Below are 27,478 nucleotides of genomic sequence, written 5' to 3'. Positions count from 1 at the left end.
GGCCTGCTGGATGCGGAGTTGTATAGATTATTGTCTTTGTCACTATTCTGGGAGACTAAATGACCCAGATTTCCAGAACAGGATGTTTTCTACCTCTGGCAAGGTGGGGTAGGTATTGTCCCTGCATGCTTCTCTGCCAAAGGAATTTTGAAGTAACCAAGTAGTTATTTTGCCAGAAAGGGCACATAATTTCCATCTGATTTTGAATGGTGAACTATACATATAATAGCCAAAGAGATAGAACATCAGATTTTCTGATATGCATGCCAGCTCATGCCAGTTATGAAAAGAACCTGTCCTGTTGATTCGTGTTCTCAAAGTGAAAGTCTTTCACCGTGTGTGATGCACCGGGAGAAGAAATGTGCAGCAGTAGGGATTTTTCTCTGAAAAGCTGCTTCAGAAAAATTCTATTATCCATATACGCGAAGAGAAGAGATATAATCTACATGTAGTTTCACAATTCACCTGCTCTAGGCCTCAATTTGTGGCAAAAATGATTTGATAAACGTTCCCCCCTCTTACATAGTTTGGAAGTAAACTAAGTGTCCAAGAATAGAGGCTTAGCTAAATTAATTATGTTCTTCCATACAATGAAATGCTGTGCAGCCAGTATAGTAACAATATCTGAGAATGTGGGAAAATATCCAATTTGGAATGCTAAGTGAAAAAAATATTACAGTACTATGTACAATATGACTACATTTATTTAAGAAAATACTATATTGTGTATTTGTGAATAGAAAAATATCAAACTAATGAGAGTCGTAATCTCTAGGGACATCCTGACTGGTTTTTTTTTTCTCTTTTATTGTGTGTACTTTCTAAAATATATAGCTTCTGTAATATGAAAAAAGATAAGTACTTTTATTTTTAAAAAATCGTGGTCCTAAGACAAAGAATCTGAACCAATGAAAACTGAAATTAAGACATTACATTGGAGTTAAGTATGATGGTCCTGTAGTTAAGACTTCCCTGATGGGCCCGTAGTTGACTTTGCGCTTCCAAGGCAGGGGGCGCAGGTTCAATCCCTGGTGGGGGAACTAAGATCCCATATGCCATGCGGCATGGCCAAAGAAGAAGAACAACAACAAAAAACAAAACTAAAGCGTTAAAAATCTGTTCACGTTTACAAAACGAAAAGTATGAGAATGTCTACAGCAAGCATGGAGTTTGGTTCTGAGCCACTCTCCCCACAGGTGCTAAGAGGTGTTTGTAGCGCTCACGAAGGAAGAGATGAGGCAGTGGAAAGCCAGTGGAGCCTTTCCAAGTGAACTGGCCTATGCCATCTCTCACCTTCCAGGAGCAACAAGCCCCAAATGGCCAGCCAGTGGGGAGAATAATTACCCAATCTCATTCTTTCCACTCTCTGTGGTGACTGCCCAATAACTGGTTCAGTGCCTGCAAGAATGAACATAAACCCAGGCACCCTAGGGAGGTAGCGTAGGGTGGGAAAATAGGGAAGGGAGCAAAGTCCCCAGAGAGAATTAGCATCCTCTTGCCACCCTAGCCCTGCTGTTTGGGGTGCCTTTGTGACAAATATGGTAACACCTCTGGGTGATTTCCCTGGGCCCATTTGTGACTGGAGCCCTGAGCATCTTCCGTCAAGGGCTGCAAACCTCGCACCTGCAGTCAGGCAGGTGAAATCCCTGAGGTGACCCGGGGAGCTTCTGTGCCTCCAAAGCAGACAGCCACTGCTCTTCCCAGCCAGTTGGTGCTGTATGGAAATGCGGGCCTGGCCTTGTTAGATCATCGGGTTTTCTTTTTTTTATTATCTAAGTTACAGGTGTACAATATAGTGATTCACAGTTTTTAAAGGTTATACTCCATTTATAGTTATTATAAAATATTGGCTATATTCCCCTTGTACAGTGTATCCATATAGCTTATTTTATACCTAATAGTTTGTACCTCTTAACCCCCTAACCCTAAATTGCCTCTCTCCCCTTCCCTCTTCCAACCGGTAACCACTAGTTTGTTTTCTGTATCTGCGAGTATTCTTTTTTTTTGGGGTTATATTCACTAGTTTGTTATATTTTTTAGATTCCACATGTAAGTGCTATCATACAGTATTTGTCTTTCTCTGCCTGACTTATTTCACTTAGCGTAATGCCCTCCAAGTCCATCTGTGTTGCTGCAAATGGCAACATTTCGTTCTTTTTTATGGCTGAGTGGTATTCCATTGTATATATATCACATCTTCTTTATCCATTCATCTGTTAATGGACACAGCTTGCTTCCGTATCTTGGCAATTGTAAATAATGCTGCTATGAACATTAGGGTGCATGCATCTTTTCAAATTAGTGTTTTTGTCTTTTTCAGGTATATACCCAGGAGTGGAATTGCTAGGTCATATGGTAGTTCTATTTTTAGTTTTTTTGAGAAACCCCATACTGTTTTCCATAGTGGATGCACGAATTTACATTCCCACCAACAGTGTACAAGGGTTCCTTTTTCTCCACGTCCTTGCCAACACTTATGTTCTTATTGATGATAGCCATTCTGACAGGTGTGAGGTGATATCTCATTGTGGTTTTGATTTGCATTTCCCTTGTCTGGCTTTTCAAACAAAGGTGTTTTTTTTTTTTTAACATGAAAAGAAATGTTAACGTTGTGAAAGTCAAACAAAACACATTTAGGAGCCATCCCTTTTCATCCCTCTGATCTCTGTAAGGAGATTTGGTACTTCCAAAAGACCATAAGTCCAAGGACATTGTGGGGGGCTCTGCCACTGCCCCAGAATTCCACCATTAGTGCCACTCCTATAGGCTAGGGACATTTTATAAGAAAAAGCAAACTGCTTTCTTGAAGGAATAGATGATGTATCACCCATTAGCACCCCTAACCTGAGTGGAATTATCGTAGCTGTCATCCAGCAAGGCCTAAAGGAGTGGGGGAGAGGGAGTGAGTGTAGACAAAAGCACTGCTACACTGACGCCATAAAATAGCGCGGAGTTCTCTGAGGAAGGAGAAGGAGCTGGAGGGTTCACATGCTGGCCTAGATCTGCCTGAGGGTGTGGCCAGCTCTCTAGAAGGAGGACACCAGAGTAGGGCCAGACAAATAGCAGCTCTCAATACAGTCAGAGGGAAAGAGGATCATAGGATTTCACCCTATTTATTCCAGATCCACCTTGTCCTTGAAGTCTCCTTCCCAGCCTCCCTAAGTGGAATTAACAGTCCCCTGCTGAACCTCTATACTTTCTAACCAGTCACAGCCTTTGTCGTATTTTTCTCAATATTTTAGTTATTTACATATGCTATTTTCTTTGCTCAGTTAATATGGTAGTGAAATGTAAACACAACCTGCAAGTGTGGAGATAATCCGCTTTTAAAGCAGAGATTATGGGTGTTTCATCATCATTGTAAATTCCTGCATCACGGCTCCTTCACTAGCCTTTGTTGAGTGTCTGTGCTGTGCCAGGTGCCGATGAGAGATTGTAAGGTATAAAAGGCACAGTTCTTACCTTCAGGAAGTTCTTGCTCCAGACTGGAGGGTGGGCATAAACAGTTTACAAAGTGATGTTCATGATAATAGAGATATGAACTTTGCTGAGGGTGTGAGGAATTTGTCATTGAGGAATAATAACAGCAATAATGATTGAGCCTTTAACTGAAGCCAGGTGCAGTGCTGAGCACTTGTGCTGGACTGGCCGATAGAGTGCCACTTGGTAGTCCTTGCTGAGTTTAGAGTCCACTTTGGGGATACACACATGCACCCCAAAAGACTAAATGTCTTCCTTAAGGACTTCTTTAAATGGAAACAAGCTCTCTAGCTTCCCTTTCCAAATAAGAAAACATTAGATTAAACCAAAAGAAAGCACATCAAAGTGAGTACGGTGCCTACCAGGCCTCAATCATCTGGAGCTCTGCAGGCTCCTCCTTGCTGAAGAGGCCAGGCCTGCTCTCAGTGTCTCAGTATGTGGCCAGGGTGGGACTGGGGAGGTGTCAAGACTTCAGTGAAAGTGTGCAGGAGCCACTGCGTTTGAATCTGTGACTCCAACACAAGCTATTGCCCAGAGGCTTTATTTCCAGTTTCCAATCTGCGATTGGGAAGTTCCTTGCATGAGTAGATGGACATCATTGGTCAAAACCAAAGTTAGTGTCACACAAACAAAGCCCCAGCGAATCGTTCCTGCATCTCAGGGCTTGTTCCAAGCGGGGAAGAGCTGATGGAAGCGGCAGGGGGCTAGTGTGGTGTAAAGGTGTGACTCCAAGTGGTCAGAAATATCTGAGGCAGAGAGATTTCAAGAAGTTGAGCAGCTCAAGCTGACCTAAATGAAGGTCCTGAGGTGGCTTGTCTAGGCAGCTAACTCCCCCATCTTGGAGTCTTACTCAGTGAGACTGATAAGCGAAGATTCGGCATTTGAGCAAGTGGGACAGGGAGGGGCAGTGTTATGATATTTCAGGCATGAGCCATTATGGAGAGAGTTTGCTCCCCTTGCAGGCCTTTTAACTACATTAAAACCTACTTTTTCCCAAGTGGCAGCTTGGACTAGTTGTCTTTTGAGTGTTGTGGGCAGTGGTTGCCTATCCGTTCTTTGTTTTTATCTCTATTGTTCCTATTCCCTTTGACATATACAGTTTGATGTCTTTGTTTTCTATATGCATCAGATATTTTGGTTCCATTTTGTTTTTTAAGGAATACAATAAGTAAAGATGAAAAGAATGTTAATAAGGTTAAAATTACATTAGGATTCTCTGGCCCCGCTGACTAAAATGCAAAAGTACTAGCCAGCTAGTACTGAGTGTTCTTGGCAACCATGCAGTCTGCAACATTTAACACACTTGCCCCACCATTTTCCTTTGTATTTTCCTTCTCCATCCTCCATCCTCCCCACCTGTATTTTTTTTTAATAAATTTTTTTAAAAATTTATTTATTTTTGGCTGCATTGAGCCTTCGTTGCTGCGTGCAGGCTTTCTCTAGGTGCGGCGAGCGGGGGCTGCTCTTCGTTGCGGAGCACGGGCTTCTCATTGCAGTGGCTTCTCTTTTTGTAGAGCACGGGCTGTAGGCGTGCGGGCTTCAGTAGTTGTGGCTCGCGGGCTCTAGAGCTCAGGCTCAGTAGTTGTGGCACACGGACTTAGTGGCTTCGCGGCATGTGGGATCTTCCTGGACCAGGGATCGAACCTGTGTCCCCTGCATTGGCAGGCGGATTCTTAACCACAGCGCCACCAGGGAAGTCCCCCCACCTGTATTTTGATTGAGAACAGGTCACTTTATCTGATCTGTGAGTCAGTTTCTAGATTTTTAAACTCAATATGATTTTAAGCATCAGATCTTTGCAAGGTCAGTACTCTTCAAACGGCACAGTGCATGCAGATCACATGGATATCTTGTTACAGTGCAGATTCTGACCAGGAGAACTGTGTGTGGCCTGGGACTCTTCATTTCCAACAAATTCCCCCAGTTGCTGATACTGCTGTTCCGCAGATAACACTTTGAAAGGCAAAGTGATGACAAAGTTCCTTTTCAACTATTATCCCCCTTCAGTTTAACACTAACACATATAAATGGCTTTAAGCCTTCATTTATTGTGACAAATATTAAGTGCTAAAATTCTTAAATTACTAAGTCTGAATTTTCTTATTTTGTAAGCCTAAGAAATGATTGCTTCTCGCCACATGGAAAATGTTAAGTTCTTGTTTAACCATGCCCTCAACCATCACTCTGCCCCCAAAGGGCAAAAGATAATTACTTTTTAAGTATTACTTGTGATGAAGTTTAAACATAAAACCTTTGTGGATAACTAATAGTGCTTTTCTCACATAAGTGAGGCACATAGGGCTGAGTAGAGAAACCACCAGACTCAAGGGAAGAAAAAACCCCAAGCATTATTCAGAGCAGGCTAATAATTTCAGACTGGTTAGGTGGATTTGAATAACTATTAACAAGAGAGAGCAGTTTATAATTGTGGGGATGAATTGAATAATCTAGAAAAGAATAAATACACATTTTTTTTCTAATTTTTTGTCTTTATGTCTTTCAGAGAAATCAACTTCTCAGTCATTGGTCGGTATGTGGATTATCTCGTAGAAGAACAGGGAGTGAAGAATATCTTTGGTAAGTCATCTTTAGAGATATACAGATCTCTACATAGCTCTAGCTCAGTCCTTAGAAAGTAGCTGTCACCAGAATACTAGCTAGGAGGTCACAGTGTTATTGTGTCACAGGTTATGGTTGAGCCTGGCTAAGCCATGTAAAATTTGTGGACTTTTAGTCTCATCAATTTTAGACCTAAAAGATGATCAAGAGATTATATAATTTGGTAGTGCACCTGAGATAGGCTGGGACCTGGGACCCTTTACTGGAGTGCTTACACCGGGACAAACGTCTCTGCGAGCAACAGACTACAAAGAAACTATTAGGGAGTAAAAATCACTACACACATGAGCAGTGGGGGCAATTATGAACAATAAGATTCAAAAAGGCCACAAGCCAGCTGCCACTTCTAAGGTACTGCGAGCATGCCGGGTACCGCGCGTTATCCCTGCACCCAGCAGCACCGAGGGGGTGGGTAGAACACCTAAGCTACGCCTCCTGCCCAACCCACAGGCCCGCCCCTGTTGTTACCCCTTTTAAGGAACCAGCTCGCCACCTTGGGGAGTGAGCAAGGACACCTCTTTCTTGTTCTCCCTCCCTCATGCTGCAGCAGGAACCTCAGTAAGGCCTTGCCTGAATTCTCATCTGGCCTCTTACCAATTTCTATTGATTAAAGAGTCCAGGGACCCAGGTCTATAGACAGAGGTCGTTTTAGATCTGTAGTACACACCATTGTCTTCATAAGTAACTGCCACCTATGACCACCTTGACATCCCAGTACTGAACGGTATTGGTTTTCCTGCCATTCAAGCCCAAATATAGAACTGCCTGGCGTGCTCAGAGATTTGCCTGAGACATGGGCAGTTACCTCTGTCTCCATTTAAAATACTCTCTGTCCCTGAAAACAATGAGATTTGTAAATTACAAGTCATACTTAACCTTCCCACTCCTTTTGACAAGGTGAGGGTGGAAAAAAAGGCTGAGTCTGAGGTGGAAATGGAAACATGGCATCACCCCACCCACCCAGCTTCTGTCCTCTGGTGTTTCTCCATGTCCCTTCCTCTCGAGCAGGGATTTCTGCCCCCGCACTGCCAGCGTTGGTGCTGGAAGCGCGAAAGGTATCGGTTGGTCCCGCTGACTGACTCTCTGTTTGGAACAGTGAATGGCACGACAGGAGAAGGCCTGTCCCTGAGCATCTCAGAGCGCTGCCGGGTCGCGGAGGAGTGGGTGACAGAAGGGAGGAACAAGTGAGTGGCTCCATCATGATAAACACATGCATCTGCGAGAGCTGCGTAGACACAGCTATACCCCAGGTGACACAGCCTCCCTGCTCTCCGACCACAAATCAGGCCTGAGGTCAGCTTGTGGAAAGAGGAGCTGAGGCAGAGGAGGGCCCTTCCCTTCCGTGTGGAAGGGCAGCCAGACACACCCGGCTCTCAGAGATCCCATCGGGAAACTGGGAACAGCCTCTTGTTTTATCTACCAGGCCAGTCCCTCTGGTTCCCTGTCCTTGGCCTGAGGGGGTGTGGAGCAGGGCCCTGGCGACTGGCTGCTGAGCTCCTAGCCCTTCCGCTGAGCAGCTCATACTCCTTCCCATCTCAGGGTGGGTCCTGGTGGTTCTATCAGCCTGTTGCTTCCTTACAGTTCTCTCTGCATGTGACTCAGCATGCTTTTTGTGGTGCTTCCTCTTGTAGGCTTAGGGAGCTTTCTGCGTCCTCTAAACTTCAGCGAGTTAATGAATTTGGCTATAACACTCAGTCTGTGCCACGGTGAAACGAATAGGACAGCATCAATTCAGTAAGCACGGCAATTAACCAAGCTTGATTTGTGGTCTGTTCTGCACTGTTATGCATCGTGTGTTATGCACTGTGCTGGCGCTGGAGATATAAAACGGGATCTCTGCCCTCAGGTTGCTTACCGTCCAGTGGAGATGTCAGACCATGAAAACTAACACTGATCCTTCCGATAAATAGTGTAAACAGGGATCAGAGAAGGGTGATTGACGGTGTCTTAGGTGGAGGCAAAGATTGGAGGTAAGTCTCAAGTGAGCCTGGAGCAGAGGTGGTCAGTGCAAAGCCCCTGCCCACTTTGGGGACCCTTAAATGGCTTTAGAGCAACTTGGATACTCTGAAATTATACGCCAAATGTGACTGCGTGTCCACATAGGCACCTTCTAGTGATCTTCAGTTTTCAGCTAATTTTCAGTCAGATCCTGGGCCTCAAACATTTAAAGACCACAGGCAGAGTGAGGAAAGAAGAAGGCTAAGGGTAAACATCAAGAAAAGCACCAGAACCGGGAGGGATAGGGAAGTGGGCGCAGACAGAAAACCCTCAGAAGGGTCAGAGGGAGGTGAAGAGCAGATCCTGTCTGCTGGAAGGAAGGAAGTGTGCTTCAGAGAGCGTCGGGGGAGTGTGGAGATTAAGAGCAGGGCCTGCAGAGCCGGACTGCCTGAGTTGGGTCCTGAGTGTGCCTCTAAGTAGCTCTGTGAACTCAGGCAGCTCTTAAATGCCCTGTGCTTTGTCTGTGAAACAGGAATACTAATAGTACCTATCCTATGAGGCGCTGGTGAGGATTCAAGCAGTCTACACATATAGTACTAAGTATTATGTAAGAATTCACTGTAACTATTTGCAGTGGATGCTGTGTTCGTTATAACATTTGTTATAATCATTATTAGATGCTGTGAGAGTCAGTAGGATTGAGAAAGTAGGAAATGACCAGCTAACCTCAGAGAGAGCAGAGCCAGTTGGGTCATTGTCACGGAAGCAGCTGCCCTGAGGTTAGAATGCCGCAGACACATGGCAGGGGAACCAGTGAGGGTAGCTTATCCTCACCCCAAAAAATTTGCTGCTGAGGAGAAGGAGAGAAGGAATCATGGATTAGAGTGAAGGAAGCAAGATTAAAAGAAGGGTAGTTTTTTTTCTCTTAAAGCAGGGAAGTAATGAGCACGTTTCCGCGCTGAAAGGACAGTGCCATTGGAGAAGAGGTTAAAGGGAGTGGAGAACTGATGCCTTTGATGGCAGGTCTCCACGGGGGCTTGAAATAAACCCAAATGTAAGCAGAGTAGCTTTAGGAGACAGCTAAGAAGCTGGGAGGAACGCATAGAAGGTAACACAGCTAAGCGCAGAGGTGAGGAGGAGAAGGGAGGGAGTCTGTGTGTGGAAGAATCTTTATCTTTGGTGTCTTGGAAGCGAGGACATCTGCCAAGAACAAGGGTTTGGGTGGAATTTAGAGCTTGAGGAGAAAAGTCAAGATTTGGAGCAGCCGCTGCAGTGACTAGGAAAGGGAAGTAAGTCATGGGGACCAGAGGCTTTCGGGACCCTCGTCCTCCTGAATTGGGAAATCACAAGTTTGTGCTACAGCCACAGACCCAGCAGCTGGGTGGAGAGGGGGAGGGAATGCATGACTGTTTTAACCTAAGCCAGGAGACAGGGGTAGTGAAAGGTTTAAGGAGGTCATGCAATAAAGCTGCTGGTGAGGGGAAAGCAGACCAGCCAGCCACCTTTTCTCCTCTCAGAAGTCTTCTGTTATCCTTAACAGATGCAGACCTGATCATAGCACTTCCCAGCTAGGTCCCATTTTACCGAAGACAGAACAAGTCAAGAATCACAGGAGGACTCAATGCTTGGGCCTTAACGGGGGTGTGGTGTCTCCATCCCATGAGGGCAGCATGTGTGTCACTCAGAGTCCCTGGAAGACTCGCCAGCATGACTGCCTTCACAGCTGAGTTTTATTGTTCCTACCCTCGGAAGACCAGTCTAAGTGTGGCCTCTTCCCACGGGGCCCCGTGGAGCACCTCCAAAGATGAACACTGAGGTCTCAGAGAAAACCTCACTCGTGGCCAAATTCTGAGGACACACAAGATAGGAAAAAACTTTTCACAGTGAATTCCTTTCTCGTATGGCTGGTTCCTGGTTGTACTCTTTGAGGAACCTCTTTATTTTTATCTCCAACCAAAAATATCTCAGCTTTACACCTATTTTCATGCACATTGTCACCATCAAATGCAGCATCTCTAACAATGCATAGTCAAAATAAGGTACTTGACTACTGATTGATTAATCAGTTATTGCTTTCAAAATCCTGTTGCTTATATACAGCAGAAACTAACACAACATTGTAAAGCAATTATACTCCAATAAAGATGTTAAAAAAAATCTTATTGCTTAGTTGAACCTTAAATTTTATTCCCTGGACATTTTTTAAAAATCCCTGGTTAGATTAATTTTAAGTATACCACTGTAGAATTCAGTAGTCTTGGGATTGAAATTAGTCAGATATTAGCTAATTGCTAAAACCAGCACAAACCAAGGTAGCACAGCTCTTCCGTGTTACTATAAACTTCAAGTGATGCAACAGTGTTTTCTCTTTCGCAGGTTGGATCAGATAGTAATTCACGTGGGAGCACTGAGCTTGAAGGAGTCACAAGAACTGGTATGTATGTGGGTCCATCTGGGAGAGACCACTTGAGGGGCCTCCATCTTTATGCTTGAGTTAAAATCAATATCATTTTTGCTAAATATTGGATGCTGGAGAGTATAAGGTGTAGGACTGCAGGGAAGCCAACACAGAGCCACAAAGAGAGTAGCCCAAGGTGATAACTGCTGTAGCAGAGCATTTAGTAGGAGACAGAGGCACCTCTTCTTTTGGGCAAAGTAAGGATGGCTGTGGAGCTACCTAGTTTGCAGGTAAGGAACAGAACTTGAGCCAACCTAAGTTTTCTCTAGGAAGTAAAAGGCAAGGCCATCTGCTGGGCATAAAGGAGATGGAAATGGGGTTCAGAAATGAGAAGTGGTAAAAACTGAGAATTGCTGCCTGGAGAATGAAAGAGAAAACTTAAACAGAAAAAGACTGTCCCCACCCATGTTTATAGCAGCACTGTTCATGAGGTCGAAGCAACCCAAATGCCCATGGACAGATGAATGGATAAAGAAAAGGTGGTATATACATACGATGGAATGTTATTCAGCCTTAAAAAGGAAGGAAATCCGTCTTGTCACATGCTACAATAGGGGTGAACCTCCTTGAGAACATTATGTTAAGTGAAGTAAGCCAGCCACTAAAAGACAAATACTATATTATTCTTCTTATACTATGAGGTATCTAAAGTAGTCAAATTCATAAAAACAGAATTAGAGTGAGTCCCGCTAGGGACTAGGGGGAGGGGGAAAGAAGAGTTGTTTAAGGGGTATAGAGTTTGTCGTCTGCGAAAAAGAAGCAGGCTGTAAAACAAAGAAATGCATTTATTAGGGGTCCTTTTTTAAAAGTTGACGTATAGTTGATGTACAGTGTTGTGTTAGTTTCTGGTGTACAGCAGTGATTCAGTTTTATATTTATATATATATAGATACAGATATATAGATTAAGCAGTTATTGCCTTCAAAATTCTGTTGCTTGGTTGAACCTTAAATTTTATTCCCTGGACTTTTTTTTTTTTTTTTGTGGTACGCGGGCCTCTCACTGCTGTGGCCTCTCCCGTTGTGCAGCACAGGCTCCGGACGCGCAGGCTCAGCTGCCACGGCTCATGGGCCCAGCCACTCCGCGGCATGTGGGATCCTCCCGGACCGGGGCACGAACCCACATCCCCTGCATTGGCAGGCGGACTCTCAACCACTGCGCCACCAGGGAAGTCCCCTGGACATTTTTTAAAATCCCTGATTAGATTAATTTTTAGTAGACCACTGTAGAATTTAGTAGTTCTGAGATTGAGATTTTTTTTTTTTTTTGGCTGCGTTGGGACTTCGTTGCTTCGTGGGCTTTTCTCTAGTTGTGGCGAGCGGGGGCTACTCTTCGTTGCGGTGTGCGGGCTTCTTATTGCGGTGGCTTCTCTTGTTGCGGAGCACGGGCTCTAGGCACGCAGGCTTCAGTAGTTGTGCTTGTGGACTCTAGAGCGCAGGCTCAGGAGTTGTGGCACATGGGCTTAGCTGCTCCACGGTGTGTGGGATCTTCCCAGACAATGGATCAAACCCGTGTCCCCTGCATTGGCAGGCGGATTCTTAACCACCGCGCCGCCAGGGAAGTCACCGAGATTGAGATTAGATATTAGCTAACTATTAAAACCAGCATAAACCACAATAGTGCAGCCCTTCGTGTTACTATAAACTTCAAATGATGCAACAGTGTTTTCTCTTTTGCAGGATCAGATATATATATATATATATATATATATTCGTTTTCAGATTCTTTTCCATTATAGGTTATTACAAGATATTGAATATAGTTCTCTGTGCTATATAGTAAGTCTTTATTGTTTATTTTATATAAAGTAGTGTGAATCAGTTAATTCAGCATGGATGGACCTAGAGAATATCATACTAAGTGAAGTAAGTCAGGCAGAGAAAGACAAATACCATATGACATCACTTATATGTGGAATCTAAAAAAATGATACAAATGAACTTATTTACAAAGCAGAAACAGACTCACAGACATAGAAAACAAATTTATGGTTATTTGGAGTCTTAGAATTACAATTCAGGGAGCACAGATTCCAGCAACCACAGAACAGTGTCCCCTCTGGGAAACAAAAAGCAGGAGTTTTTAAAGGAAAACAGAAGCACACTTAGTTTCCAAAAGTTTTTTGTGAAGAGTTGTGACTGGAAGGTACGTATTCTTTTTTTTTTTCCTGTTACAATTTATTGACTCATCAAGTGTGTTTCACTTGTTATCAGTAAAGGCACACTTGTGCACAGTTCCGCAGGATGCCTTTCTAAACAGAGAGCTGCTTCTTTTTTTTTTTTTTTTAAGTCAGCAGGGTCAGCACAGTCACAGTTTAACAGGATGGAGCCCTAAAGTATAAAATGGAGTTCCTGCCGACAGCTCCTTCCAAAACTTTCAGATCTGCAAGATGAAAAAGTTCTAGAGTTCTGTTTCACAACAAGGTGAATATACTTAACAGCAGTGAACTGTACACTTAAAAATGGCTAAGATGGTGAATTTTTTTTAATTTTTATTTTTTGGCCGCACCGCGTGGCTTGCGGGATCTCAGTTCCCTGACCAGGGACTGAACCCAGGCCACGGCAGTGAAAGCCCGGAATCCTAACCACTAGGCCACCAGGGAACTCCCAATGTTGTGTTTTCCTTGGTCACAATTTTGAAAAATAAATTTAAAAGTAATTAATTTTTTTAAAAGGATTGCCCCAGTGGTGCTAAAAACCAACCAAAGTTGTAAGTCATAAATTTGTCATACCACCACTCCACACAGGTGTGGAGATTTTCTTCTAGGTACACTTTTCAACCAGAACATAGGAACAAGAACACAAAGACTGGATTGCTCTGGGGTTAGAGATGAGCAGGTTAGGTGGAGTAATATTGTGGCGAGGGAGGAAGGAGTTAAAGTTGCTAGCAGAAAAGTAAACTATGTGGTAGTTTTGAGGTCTTTGTGAATCAAGTAAGAAAAGAAAGCACAAAGATGTTGTAGCTTGGACTGTCGACTGAAAAAAAATGTACAACCTAAAAGTTGAGAATTATGTTTTATTCAGCAGACTTACTGAGGACTTAAGCCTGGGATACAGCCACTCAGCAAGCTCTGAGGGACTGTTCCAAAGAGGTAAGGGAGGAGCCTGGATGTATAGGAGTTTTTGGCTGGAAAATATATATATATATAGTTGAACATCAAAAGATTATTGCTAATCATAAAAACGCGCATCTCAAGTTAATGATTTTAGTGTTTTCTTGTATGGTAAGGTGCAAGAGATTGGGCTTATTGAAACCATTCCTTTGACATGCATGTTTTTCTCCATCCTGAGTTCCCCTTAGGTCGCACCGACCTGGTGCCCGCAGTGGCTGATGGCTGTTTGGCCGAAGCATCCTCTGTTTACTGAAATGGCAGGGACATTCTTTGTCCACATAACCATGTCCTCAGAATTTAGATACTCTAATTCCAAAGAGCGCAATGACTTGATCTAACCCCAACATCTGCTTGTGGGTTTTGTTTGATTCTGTTTCCTATGAATTGAATTTAGAAATGGAATGTATACTGTATACTTGCAAAACCGCAATTCAACGCTCTTAGGCAAGCCACTAGGGAAGACGTTACTAGGTGATTGCTTAGTTAGCCTAGAATCAGAACTTGGAAACTTGATTTATCCTTTTTACACTTGGTTTGTTCTGCTTAACAGTAGCTCTTTCAACTATGGTAGTGTAAAGGAGGAAATTTTTTTTCCCCTTCTCTTTTCAATTGCTTTCTTCTATGCATCATGTGAGTTTTAAAATATTGTCACGTATGACATGACAGACAGTGTCAACCATGGGGTTCAACACTATAATAGTATAAAGATAATCTTAGTATAGAGATAATCCCCTGCTGTGGGATAATCTTGCCAAGGAGACAGTAATATTGGCATCTGCTTAGACATAACTCTCCATTGGATGATGGTTGAATGGGCACTGACATCGACTGTCTCTGAAGTGGTTTCTTTTCCTTCCTTTCAGCTAAGGTTACCCTACTGCTCTTGTCCTAAACAAGGTGCTAAATAAATGATTCAAATATATCAATTCCAATCCTGTGTCAATAAAATCCTATCCAGGGTCTTGATTGTTCTTTGGACTATATCCCAATCTCTTTTTGACTCTCCTACTTTACTTCTGCAGAAAGTTAATCACATCTATTAGATACAGATATCACTAGCTTAAGTCTCAGAGGAAAGCCGTTTTTCCCTTTTAGGTAGTGGGGCATGTTTCAAAGCAATCAACAACATCTACTGAGTCCTGCTATGTGCTCAGCACCATGACTGACCTGAACACACGAGTCAATAAGATCTGACCTCTGCCCTCAGGGAATTCACTCTAGTTGGAGACCAGTAAGATACACAACTACCTCACAATGTGTTAGGTTTAAGTACTCTACTTGAAATAGATAAAAAATATTATGAGGGCCCAGTGGGAGGAAATGTTCATTTTTTTCTGAAGGAATGTGAGTAAATATCAGAAGAGTAGTGCAATGTATCTTCTGTGATATGTATAATCTTTTTCTTCTCAGCCTTTCTCAACTGCATTTCCAATCTGTAAGATAAATTTTAAAATATGACTCATATCTTTGGAGAGGAAAGACAGTATCATCCAGTGGGCTGAACACTAGAAGAGAAATGACATCTGCAAGTTTCTCTATAATTAACAGTTATAGTTTATCAAAATGAACTGCTCAGGCTTCCCGGGTGGCACAGTGGTTGAGAGTCCGCCTGCCGATGCAGGGGACGCAGGTTCATGCCCCGGTCCGGGAAGATCCCACATGCCGCGGAGCGGCTGGGCCCGTGAGCCATGGCCACTGAGCCTGCACGTCCAGAGCCTGTGCTCCGCAACGGGAGAGGCCACAACAGTGAGAGGTCTGCGTACCGCAAAAAAAAAAAATGAACTGCTCATGTCTCCTTAGCAAGTTTCTTTTGTACTGACAAAGTCTGCAGAAGAATAAGATTAAATACACAGCTCACCTCCACCAGGGGTCTCTACTTTGCAACACCTGGGATTTTCCTGGTAATGACATTTATCATTAAATGTGGTAATTTTCCACTCTCTAGGGGTACATCGGTTGGCAAATTTGAAGAGTTTGTTGTTAACCTCTAGTATCTAAGCTGTAGGTGAATATAACAAATCGTTTACTCCAGGATGGTTGTGAAATTGTGATCTATAACAAGAAATAGGTATTTGGTCTTTGTCCCATTTCTGGCACAGAGCTCCAAAACCCTCGAATTCCTGGAGATAAGAACAATAAAGGTGTCTCTTGTTATGTTAATGCGGTGACTTTTAGAAAGTACCTAAGGATGGGGGCTGGTTGCCAAGAGTACCAGGCATGAAAATTAGGGGTTGGAACTTTCAGTTAGAGTTGATATGATCAACCCTATTTGAACCAATCCCCAATGGCCAATGATATAATCAATCATGCCTACGTAGTAAAGCCTCCATGAAAATGCCAAAGGACAGATTTCAGAGAGCTTCCAGTTTTGTGAACTTGTGGAGATTTGGGGAGGGTGGTGCACTCGCACTGAGAGAAGACATGGAAGTGTTGTGCCCTTTCCCCATGCCTTGCCCTATGCATCTCTTCTATCTGGCTGTTCCTGAGTCATATCCTTTTATAAAAAGCCAGTGATCTCGTAAGTAAAATGTTTCCCTGAGTTCTGTGAGCCTCCCCAACAAATTAATTGACCGAAGGAGGGGGTTGTTGGAACCTCTAATTTATAGCCCATAGGTCAGGAGCACAGGTGATAACCTGGCATTTGAAATGGGGGTAGGGAGCTAGTCTTGTAGGACTGAGCCCTTGACCTGTATCTCCAGATAGATAGTGTCAGAGTTGAGTTGAATTGTAGGAAACCCAGCTGGTGTTTGAGAATTGCCTTTTGAGGTGGAGAAGACCCCACATTCACACACATCAGAATTGTGACCAATGGTTTTCTTTCTTCTTTTAAAGGCCCAACATGCAGCAAAAATAGGAGCCGATGGCATCGCTGTCATTGCACCTTTCTTTCTCAAGCCATGGAACAAAGGTAGGTAGATAGGTCAAAACGCACAGTGCTGTACATGGTCCGCTTCTTTATGCCTTCATTCCAAATGGTTGTATTTAACTCATGAAAGTAAAGTATTATGGACTGGAGGCATGAAGTTGCAATGGTACAGTAGTTCTCCGGAATATTCAGCCTCCCTGGACCCATAAAAGAGAAGAAAAGACTCCATTAAAGGACTTCAGCTCTTTTGTCAAGTAATCTGAGTAGGTCATCCACCAAGCCCTGGGTCAACCTACAGCTGCCTGTGTTTGGGTCAGGTGTCCACTTTTGGCCAATCGTTGCATAGAGTGTCAGAGTCACATGGCAAAGCATGAGACCATTGTTCTCAACAAAAGAGGAATATAAGTAATGGGCATTTTGAGACTACATGTACTATTCAAATTTGAGTAAGTGATGAATTTCAAAAGAGGTTTCACAGAAATATCCATTGTCTTCCAAAATATCTAATTATTGTTTTCTCTATGGAAACTATTTGTGGTTTCCAGGTATACTGAGTCTTTTTAATCCTTTTGATTAGCAAAAATGCAGGACAAATTTTAAAAGGATTAAAAACAGACAAAATGTTATTCGCATGCACGATTAAACAAATCCATAGCTAAATGTATAACAGGTCAAAATTGTCATGAAATATTACCTGTTATCAGTAAAATAGTCGTTAATATTGGTAAGTAATTTAAATACTGCTATTTGGGAAATTTAGAATGAACATTTTTAAAGTTTTTTCCAGATGGTTTTAAAACATTTTGCGTAAGACAAATGAAAAATAACAATACACAATAATTTTGTCAAAATATTTATTATCACAGTATTCAAATGTGTTCATAAGCTTCTCTCCCACTATTCAGTGGCATCCAGATGTAAGCAATTCTGCTGGATTTATTTATCATCTGTAGTAATGTTGCTGCTGAAGCTCAAATTGGATGATGTAGAAAATCCCAATTCCTCAGTAAACCAGAGTGAACTGTCTTCCGATATATCTGAATTTCTCTCCAAAAGGGAAAGGTACCAAACTCTGGTTGAGATGTGCCACTACTTTTATGACTTCCCATTTTGAGCAGATGTTGTTTATCTTTTTGTTGTAGAATTTACGGTTACAACTTTATTCTGATCTTAATGCAAAGTCTTTGCTGTTCACTGACCACACTTACCCTTTTGGGTAAGAGGAAAAGGATCCTGCCTGATGGGCTTCTGATTTTTGTAAGAGTATTTCATGAGCTTCTCTTAATATGTGGGAAGATTTGCACCAGTTTTTTAATAGCTCTTTAGTATGGTAGGAAACTGATCCTCTTATTTTGGCCTTTCTACAGAGAGGAAAATAAAACTTTGAATAAAGTGAATTGCAAAGACATTGCAGTAGCAGTCTCAGAGATGGTAAGAGTGTCAAGAATTTTTGGCTTCCAAAAAGGATGGTTGCATTTCATTAGACGGTTCTTTGTTTTTTTTTTTTTTTTTTGGCTGCGCGGCCTGTGGGATCTTAGTTCCCCGACCAGGGATCAAACCCATGCCCCCTACGTTGGAAGCGTGGAGTCTTAACCACTGGACTGACAGGGAAGTCCCAAAGTTCAGTTTTTACTGGCGAAAGCCAGTGTTTTACACTTGTTCACACCATGACTTTTCCTGCTGTTCTTTCAGATGTCCTGATTAATTTCCTAAAGGAGGTGGCCGCTGCTGCCCCTGCACTGCCGTTTTACTACTATCACATTCCTGCTTTGACAGGGGTAAAGAGTAAGTACTGCTTCTTTTCATGTTTCTTCACCTTCACCTCTCACATCGTACCCCATTTCACTAAGAAACCCCGGCTCCACCCCACCTCACCCTGTGTCACGAAAGCATAAGACTGTTGACTAGATGGTTCTAACAGCTCCAAAATAAGTCACTCTTATCAAAAATAAGTCAGCCCTTATCAATCATTGACACCACCTTATAATGGAAGATTTTTAAGTATGAAAGACGAGTTGACCCCTACGTACTTGTAGCAGACAACTTGTGTCTGTCACACACACCTCTCCGTCTTATGTGGGAAGACATAGCCTGTAAGCCCCACTGAGACAGGGATTGGGTCTACTTTGTACCCTACTGTGTTCTCAGCACCTGGCACACAGGAAGGTACTGCGATCTCTTCTCACTTTTCTTTTAGGTTTTCTTTTATCATTATCATACTTCTCCAGCAAGAAGATTGTTACAGTTAGATGAAATTTATTAGGTTGTTTTTAAAATGCCATTCCTTTCTAACTTCCTTAGAAGAAAAAATAGAAGTTGTGCTTTATAAATATCCATCTATTGTCTTCAAGGAACAGAAGATTTAGGGTTACAATTTGATAAGTACAGAGGAACTAGGAGGCAAGGGCAAGTGATTATGTTCAATATGTTCAATCTGCAGCCAGTTGCAGCTGAGAGCAGCCCCTGGCAGCTCAGTGCGGATGTGTGGCGCTAGATGAGATGTTCTCTGTTATTTTCTGGGGGTGTACCAGTGAATGAGACATTTATTGTTTTGAACAGTTCGTGCTGAGGAGTTGTTGGATGGAATTCAGGATAAGATCCCCACCTTCCAAGGGCTGAAATTCAGTGACACAGATCTCTTAGACTTCGGGCAATGTGTTGATCAGAATCGCCAGCAACAGTTTGCTTTCCTTTTTGGGGTGGATGAGGTAAGTTTCCCCCTGGCATATCCCAGCAGGTTTGTTTCCCTCTGCAACACTTGATGTAGCCGCTTATATAGTAGCATCTTTTCTCTTCTCTTTTTCATGAAAGTTAATACTCTCTGTCTGTTTCTGATCAGCAACTGTTGAGTGCTCTGGTGATGGGAGCAACTGGAGCAGTGGGCAGGTAAGCAGGACTCATTTTTCCCAATGCTTATTAGTGTAAAATCCCCCACAGAGGCAGTCATCACCTGCGCAGTTGTATTTCTTGCAAGTACACCTTTTCTAATAGCAATTGCCTTTCTTTGCCACATTCTCTTAGTGAAAAGGAATGAACTAGGGCTTAGCACTTTGTTAGCGACTCAGTCACTCTTATAAGAAGCATCTGTTGCAGTTAGGGGTGAGGCACAGAAGCTGAGAGCATGCACAGAACTTCTTTATCAGAAATTATTTGGTTACAAATAACAGAAAGCCATTCAAACCAGCTTATGTGAAAGAAGGTAAGTTATTATAAAATACTGGGAAATTTCATAAAACCCAAGGGGAGGAAGTGCAGTGAGGTCTCAGAGAAGATGAGAACCTAAAACTGCCAAGCTCTCAACAGCCAAGGCAGACCGTTCTCCCCCTGTGGTCCTTTGGACATCCCTTTATTTGCCTTTCTCTCCAGATGGGCTTTCTCTGCTTCAGCATGCATGTGGCCAGTCATGGGGCCCAAATGGGGCATCTCAGGATATCACTGGATAGCACTGCCAAGTCAGGTGTCCATGTAAGGTCCAGTCAGCTGCAGCTAGGAAGGTAGAATCAGTGGCCTGATGTCTACTCAGCAGAAGGCCTAGGGACGTTCAATTTGGCATGTCCACTGCACATGTTAACCTAGTTCAGTAGCAATGTGCCTGCAAGCAGATTGACTGAACTATTTACATTAACTGAAAGTGTATTTCCTCCCTGTGGGAAAAGTACAGGGGAAGCAAAGTAATACTCATAGCATATCTCGGTGAGCATGGCTTTGATGAAGAGTAGTTGGGTTGGAGGTAATGGTAATGGTTTGTTCACTGAGCCAGGATGCCTGCAACATCCATCATCACTACAGGCCATTTCCTCCAAGGAAACCTGAATGCCTGGATCTGCTGACCTTGGAAATTCTTTTTTTTTTTTTTTTTTCTGGCCCCCATACTAGGCATTTTTATTCTGTCAACAGAATCTGAAAGCAAAGTACATTTGATTACACTTCACTTCTCCTTAATTATGATCACATTCCTCTCTAAATGAGAATACTTCTGAGACCCCTGGGATTCAAATTAGAGTATTCTGAAACCCCTTAGACATTCATGCACATATCGCGACTTTGGGTGTTTCACATCTGCAGGTAACTTATCTCAATGATTATATTTTATTCTTCCCTCCTTTTTTACGAGAAGATAATGTGAACTTCACGTTCTCAGAATGCCTTGTATTGACTCCAGGGACTACACTTATTCACAATACACTATACACAATATTCTGTTCCTGGTACACCAAGATGAAACTCTTTTCTGATCCTGAGTTACTGTAGGAGAAGTCATTAGAAAGTGGGGAAACATCTTTGTTCTGAATTTCTAGAACCTTCTGCCTTGCTGGTTTCTCTAAGAACTCAGTGATCAGTCTAAGATATTTGTCTTTATTGGTAGAGTTAGAGATTCTTTTTTAAGTCAGCAAGAACATTTTATGATATCAAATAACATTCTCATCTCCATTTTTTTCTGAAATGTAATAGAATAAGCAGTATGAAGGGATGGTAAGCTTCTCGACAACTCTGTTGCCCTTCTTTGAGACATAGTTTCTTCACAGCAAAATGGAAACCACACCTACCTCACCGGGCTCTGAGAGGATTAGACATGGTTTATGTCAGGCACCCGGAATACAACAGTCAATAAATGGTCCTTGTATTATTATTATCCGTATTAATATTATTACTAGAAACTAGTCTCTGGGTAACATATAACTTGGCAAAGAATTTAGGTAATCTGCTAGTATTTGCCCCTTTTACTGTGGTGCTACATTCACCCAGTTCCTCAGCATAGGGTTTTTGGGACCCACCTCAGGTACTACTTTTTTTTTTTTAATTTTTATTTATTTATTTATTTATTTTTGGCTGTGTTGGGTCTTCGTTGCTGTGTGAGGGCTTTCTCTAGTTGCGGCGAGCGGGCCTCTCACTATCGTGGCCTCTCTTGTCGCGGAGCACAAGCTCCAGACGCGCACGCTCAGCAGTTGTGGCTCACGGGTCTAGCTGCTCCGCGGCATGTGGGATCTTCCCAGACCAGGGCTCGAACCCGTGTCCCCTGCACTGGCAGGCAGACTCTCAACCACTGCGCCACCAGGGAAGCCCTCAGATACTACATTTTATCCACAGTTCTTACCTAGCGTTGCACCTCTGTGTGCGCCCTGGGCCAGGTGTTGCCCTCAATCACTCCTTGCCAAATACACCTCTGTCTTTCACTTTTTTTCTAACTTTACCCTTTTCCTATTCTTCTCCCTTTTCTTTATTCCTTTTGGTGTTCTCTGCGTCCTCTGCACTGCTTAGTGTTGCTGGAAAACTCAGAACTGAAGATACCTGATCCTTTAATAGATTAGGGCCTAAAAATAGACTTCTGGAAGGCTTGGTAGATTTTTCCCTTTTGAGCATTAGAGGGGTTTGAGGAGCTGGACCTTCTCGCTAAGTTACTGATCCTGAAGATGTGCTGTTTTCTTTCCAGTACCTATAACTACCTGGGAAAAAAGACAAACCAGATGTTGGAGGCTTTTGAACGGAAGGACTTCTCCTCGGCCCTGAACCATCAGGTAAGCTTTCTTTTCCCTTCATATAAATCATAGCCTTTTTTCTTTCCCACTTGAGAATTCTTATTTTCTCTCATCAGCATTCCTACCACACCTGCCCTCCTTAAGATTGCCTAGCTGCTTCTTTCTGTATTTTCCTTCTTTTTCTTACTTTTTCTTGTTTAAAACCAAACCTGTGCCCATTATCCATGTTTCCTGCATGTCTCATCAGGACAGGCCCCACACAGGAATGACTCCTTTCTGTTCCTCCTAGAAATGATCTTATTTTTAGTCTACATTCAAAGTATTTTTATGACTGTGAAATAATGGTGATAGATTTTTGGGGAAATGACCACATGCCATCCCCTTGAGAACTTCACACCTGAGTCACCAGAGTATATAAGGAAGCTATGAGGCTGGTGATCTACAAAGGGGAGACTTAATCCAAAGTCAGAGCAGGTCAGTCCTCTTTGCCCTGGAAATGTGCTGAGAACTGAAAACATTCACCAGGCAGGAAACAAGAGCTGAATAGATGATCCAAAAGGAGACACTGGCTTTGAAACAGGAAGAGAAAAGCAGCAGGATCTGAAGTGTTCCAGGGAAGACCCCTGGGGGAAATGGTGGCTGCTGTTAATGTTACAGGGAGGACAGCCTAGCTGTCCAGAGAAGGAAGAGCCTCACCGAAGGGTAGAACCAGCCCCACAGCTGGTAGTGTGTATACGTTAGGTAAACAGAATAAGGTGGAAAGAAATAGGGTAGGCACTACAGAGAAACTTCTGGAGGCCGAGAGGCCCAGGAACTTTCAGGATCATAAAAGTGACTGAGAGGAGTGTCCCAAGAAAATGAGTGAGAATGAAAGGCATAAGCAAGATCAGAGCAGGTGGTCAGTCCCAGTAAATTTAGATAAGGGATCTTTTGAACAGGACAGGCCACCATCAGGGCTATCAGAAATTACAGAGCAGAAGTCGCAAAGCATCCTGGAGGTTTGAGGGAGTGACCTGAGCTCCAACCAAGAAGAGAACAGGAGGAAGCAGTTGCCAGCAGTGATTAAATACATCCCTACCCTTTAACCCTGCACACTGAGCAAGCCTAAATCTACTTCCTACTTAACTTAAAGTTTAAATAGCTTATTAATATTCACCTTTATTCAGCCCCAGACCAGGTGAAGCTGAAAGCAGGAACAGCATAAGGACTTAGGAAGCTATGTCAACTAGATTAAACATTGGCAAGACTTTGGTTTAAATTAAGATATGAAGTCTGAATTGTGTGGACTCTGCCATCTCTTTTCTTTTTTCTTAATTAGTTTATTTATTTATCTTTGGCTGCCTTGGGTTTTCGTTGCTGTGCGCGGGCTTTCTCTAGTTGTGACAAGCGGGGGCTACTCTTTGTTGCAGTGCGCGGGCTTCTCATCGTGGGGGCTTCTCTTGTTGCGGAGCACGGGCTCTAGGCACGCGGGCTTCAGTAGCTGTGCCATACGGGTTCAGTAGTTGTGGCTTGCGGGCTCTAGAGCGCAGGCTCGGTAGTTGTGGTGCACGGACTTCGTTGCTCTGCGGCACGTGGGATCTTCCCGGACCAGGGCTTGAGTCCGTGTCCCCTGCATTGGCAGGTGGATTATTAACCACTGCGCCACCAGGGAAGTCCCTGCCATCTCTTTTCATATACGATTTTCTTTTTCCTAAATTTCCCAGAAAAAATTATTTGAAAATTTCAACCTGTTCTGAGCTGAATGATGTGAAAATCATAGGATGGTGTAAACTGTGAAACAGCTCTGATACGGAACCTTTCCACTTAGTGGTTTCTTTTATTGGTTGATTCAATTTCCATCTCTTTTTCTTTTTTTTCTTTTAGTCCTACTCAAATAAATCATCTCACCCAAAACAGTATTGGTAAGCAGTTTAGTTTACCACATTCTGTTTTTTCTTACAGAAAGCAAGTGTGAGCAGGTCTCATTTACTCACTTATTAATATACCGTGGGCTGAACTGAATATATAATTTCAATAAAACTGGTCTCTGCCCTAAAGGAGTTTGCAGTCAAGTGAAGAAACAGAAAAATAAAAAGTTAGGGCTAAACTTACTCATTCTCATGGACTTTATTTTTGGCTGTGTTGGTCTTCGTTGTGGCGGCGAGCGGGAGCTACTCTTCATTGTAGTGCGCGGTCTTCTCACTGCAGTGGCTTCTCTTGTTGCAGAGCACGGGCTCTAGGCGCGGGGGCTTCAGTAGTTGTGGCACACGGGCTCAGTAGTTGTGGTGCACGGGCTTAGTTGCTCCACGGCATGTGGGATCTTCCCGGACCAGGGCTTGAACCCGTGTCCCCTTCATTGACAGGCAGATTCTTAACCACTGTGCCACCAGGGAAGTCCATCATTCTCATGGCCTTAAATGCCATGTTATATTTACAAAGTGAGATGACACATGTACAGAGATATTCCTTATAGCATTGTTTATACTAGCAAAAGATAGAAACAGCCCAAATATCCACCCATAAGGAAATGGTTAAATACATTATGTTTGAGTTATTTAATGGAATTATATACAGCCCTTTAGAAGGATGAGATACTTTTATATGCACACATCTGGAGAGATCTCCATGATACATTAAGTGTAAAAAAAGCAACAAAGTAGAGACTTCTGAATGTAATGTGCCATACTTTGTGTGTTAGGGAAGAAAAGAACATGTGCATTTCTGTTTGTAAGGCTTGATACCAAAATTTTATTCTGCATTGACTTTTTTATTACTAGTATACAATTGATTAAAACAGCATAAAAGTAAAATGTTATTGAAAATGCATCTCTTGATGAGATGAATGGGAATCTTTTTTTTTAAGAATTGCTTCATGAATTTGTGGATGAATATTCTTTAATGCTAGGATGAGTTAAAGTTCAGCATCAATACTATTTCTGTTTTTTGCTTTTATAGAAATAAGTGCTGTGATACCCTGTTTATATATATTAGTAGATAAGAATGGAAGAAACTTTGGTATAGCAATGTCACTCAGTTCTTCGAGCAGTTTTTGAGTCATATTCTTGATCATTTAATGATTTTCAACTGACAACCTGAATCACAACATTAAAAGCAAAGTTGAAAGGAAAAAATTGAAAACCCTATGATTCTTTAGAGGACTTGTTATCCATTAATTAAAGGACTCACTCTGTCAGCTCTCTTTGTGGATGCCAATGCCAACATTTTGATTTGCTCCTTTATTTGGTTCCCAGAGGTGTCCCAAGGCAGTGATATAAGAGGTATGTTTTTATTTTTTCAAATGTAGGAGAAGGACTGTGAAAAGGGAAATATAAAAGGACAAGCTACACCTCCAATATGTGCAACTTCTTATTCTGATCAATTTTAGAAATAGCACTTACGGAAGTTGAGGGTCTAGAAATTGCCATAAATCTTAGCCTTGACCAAGTGCCCCTGAGGTATCTTGGAAAGTACCCTAGAGGTTAGAGTACCCCAGTTTGGAAACTGCACCAGCTGATAAGTTTACCTCTGTAACCTAGGTGGGTAAAGGTTGCCCTCCCCATCCTAACTCTCTATTGTACAATTCCTTCATTGGAGCTTCTTTTCTTCATGGGCTCATTTCATAAAAGTTTATATACATGAAAAGATCCTACCTTATCCTGGGTAGATCTCAGTCATCCTCACTTGGCTGTTCTTCTCCACTCCAACAGACCCTCAGAAAACTAAGGTGTGTGGACTTTTTAGTTTGGGGTTTCTGCAGTTTGACCTCTAAATTCTTTAAATTATCACAGTTTAGTAATTACTGACTATAGATTTGTTTGTTCCTTTCCAGTTTTGTATTCAGAGATTTATCAACTTTGTGGTCAAACTAGGTAAGTTTCCCGCTTTGTCTCCTACTGGAGAGTGTAAAGGAAATAGACTTTCTCTGAGCGTTTCAGAGAAGGTGATGAGGGACTTTCATCACTTTCTCTGAGGGTTCAACAAGAACACCTTTTAATCAGCTACAAGCAAAGTTTTATTCCTAATACTAACTTTCAGGGCCAATCCTATAAAATGGTGAAGTAAACCTAGTTGGAAGGTCTTGGCAACCTTCTACAAATCTCTCTCCTCCATCTTAGCACTTTGTTCACCTACCCACTCTGCTCACACACCATTTTTTTAACCCCTTCTCTCCTACACTATCAACACTCCCTCCCTTTACTTGCCTCTGCTCATTAAAATTCTACTACCACACTATAACTGATGTAAGCCTAAGTGTTTAGAGGAAGGCAGTTTGAATACAGATCTTACTAAACTGTGAATGACTGACAGCTCTCCCAAGAGTATCTGCAATTTTAAAAGAGTTTATTAACACAAGTAAGCTTAAATGGATGGAGGTTTGAATAATATGACAATGTAAAGTTTGAGGGAAATACAGTGAATTTGAGTAGAGAAACCTCTCCACAGTCTCCTAAGTCTTATCCCATAACAAATGATAAATGCCACTATTCACTCCACTTCCGCAAGAGACTGGCCCTTCCTGAGGACCTGGGTCAAGTCCAGGAAAAGTTTTAGGTTTATTCTTGGCAGACCTCCTACCTTCCTTTCAGAGCCTTTCTGCCTCTTCCTGGCAACCCCTCCCAAGCCCTAAGCACCTATTATGTACTGTGCCCCTCATTCTCACAGGGTTTTCAGCCAACTCTTTATCCTTCAAAGACAATGCTTCCCATTTGCTTTTCCACTTTGATGATTTTTGTCCTATTTGTGTACCACCAGTACTATTATTACCTAATATCATTCCCTTGTCCTAAGCAATACTTCTCACAAAATCGTGGGTTTAGCATATGTTCCTAAAATGCATTAAAGTAGATTTTGAACTACTACTAGTTCTATAGTTTTTTAAAGAACTAAAAGTTTACCTGTACATGTAAGATCACTTTGCATACCAGCAGTGATTCTGCAGTAGTTTTGTAAAGTATAGCTGTAAGGTATTAGCTGAAAGGATTTACTCTTTTGCCAGATTTTTGGCATTTTAAAAGAGGCCTTTTGAAGATAGTTTTTATGATCTAAAAGAACATATCTTTAAAGAGCTCGTTTCAGACTTCCTTGGGGGTTGGAATTTTCATGGTTTAGTCAAAGAAAGACTTTTTTTTTTTCTTTCAGGTTTTTTGAGATAAAACTGACATGCAGCACTGTATAACCCTGTTTCTGTTTTATTATGTTTGTTCATTTTTTTGTTTTTTAGATTCCACATATAAGTGAAATCATACAGTATTTGTCTTTTTCTGTCTGACTTGTTTCACTTAGCATAATACCCTCTAGGTCCATCTGTGTTGTCACAAACAGCAAGATTTCATTTTTTTATGGCTGAGTAATATTCCATTGTATATAAGAGAGACTTAATCTTAATAAACATGATAAAGCCTTATCATGAAGGTAGCTCTCAGTCTTCCACCATTCATAATAAGCCTAGGAGGGCCATTTTGCATTTAGCAAAGTATATTCTATATATTTAGCCAAGCTAGTATTTTTCTTCCCAATGCTCAATTGTTACTGTAACCAAATTACCTTAG

General features: G+C 42.3%; 1 protein-coding gene across 5 annotated transcripts in view; it reads left to right on the top strand.

The window, feature by feature from the left end:
- Nucleotides 1-27,478, top strand: part of NPL (N-acetylneuraminate pyruvate lyase) — a 49,036-nt gene that overhangs the window by 7,854 nt on the left and 13,704 nt on the right. For 2 of the 5 annotated variants that reach the window (XM_027083076.1, XM_027083075.1), the window contains exons 3-11: nucleotides 5,984-6,057; nucleotides 7,196-7,283; nucleotides 10,414-10,471; nucleotides 16,440-16,515; nucleotides 18,166-18,258; nucleotides 19,033-19,181; nucleotides 19,313-19,359; nucleotides 21,905-21,989; nucleotides 25,759-25,798. In XM_027083076.1, the coding sequence (XP_026938877.1) occupies nucleotides 5,984-6,057; nucleotides 7,196-7,283; nucleotides 10,414-10,471; nucleotides 16,440-16,515; nucleotides 18,166-18,258; nucleotides 19,033-19,181; nucleotides 19,313-19,359; nucleotides 21,905-21,989; nucleotides 25,759-25,798 (710 nt within the window). Of the gene's footprint in view, nucleotides 1-5,983; nucleotides 6,058-7,195; nucleotides 7,284-10,413; nucleotides 10,472-16,439; nucleotides 16,516-18,165; nucleotides 18,259-19,032; nucleotides 19,182-19,312; nucleotides 19,360-21,904; nucleotides 21,990-25,180; nucleotides 25,208-25,758; nucleotides 25,799-27,478 lie in introns of all 5 variants that reach the window. The other 3 variants (XM_027083078.1, XM_027083074.1, XM_027083077.1) reach the window with 2 other exon arrangements.

Source organism: Aethalodelphis obliquidens, unplaced genomic scaffold (genome assembly GCF_003676395.1).
Source record: "Aethalodelphis obliquidens isolate GAN/ISIS:26980383/991018 unplaced genomic scaffold, ASM367639v1 scaffold48, whole genome shotgun sequence".
NCBI classification, from domain to species: Eukaryota; Metazoa; Chordata; class Mammalia; order Artiodactyla; family Delphinidae; genus Aethalodelphis; species Aethalodelphis obliquidens.
The sequence above is the reverse complement of the archived record's forward strand: the minus strand, read 5'-3'. Positions and strand labels throughout refer to the sequence as shown.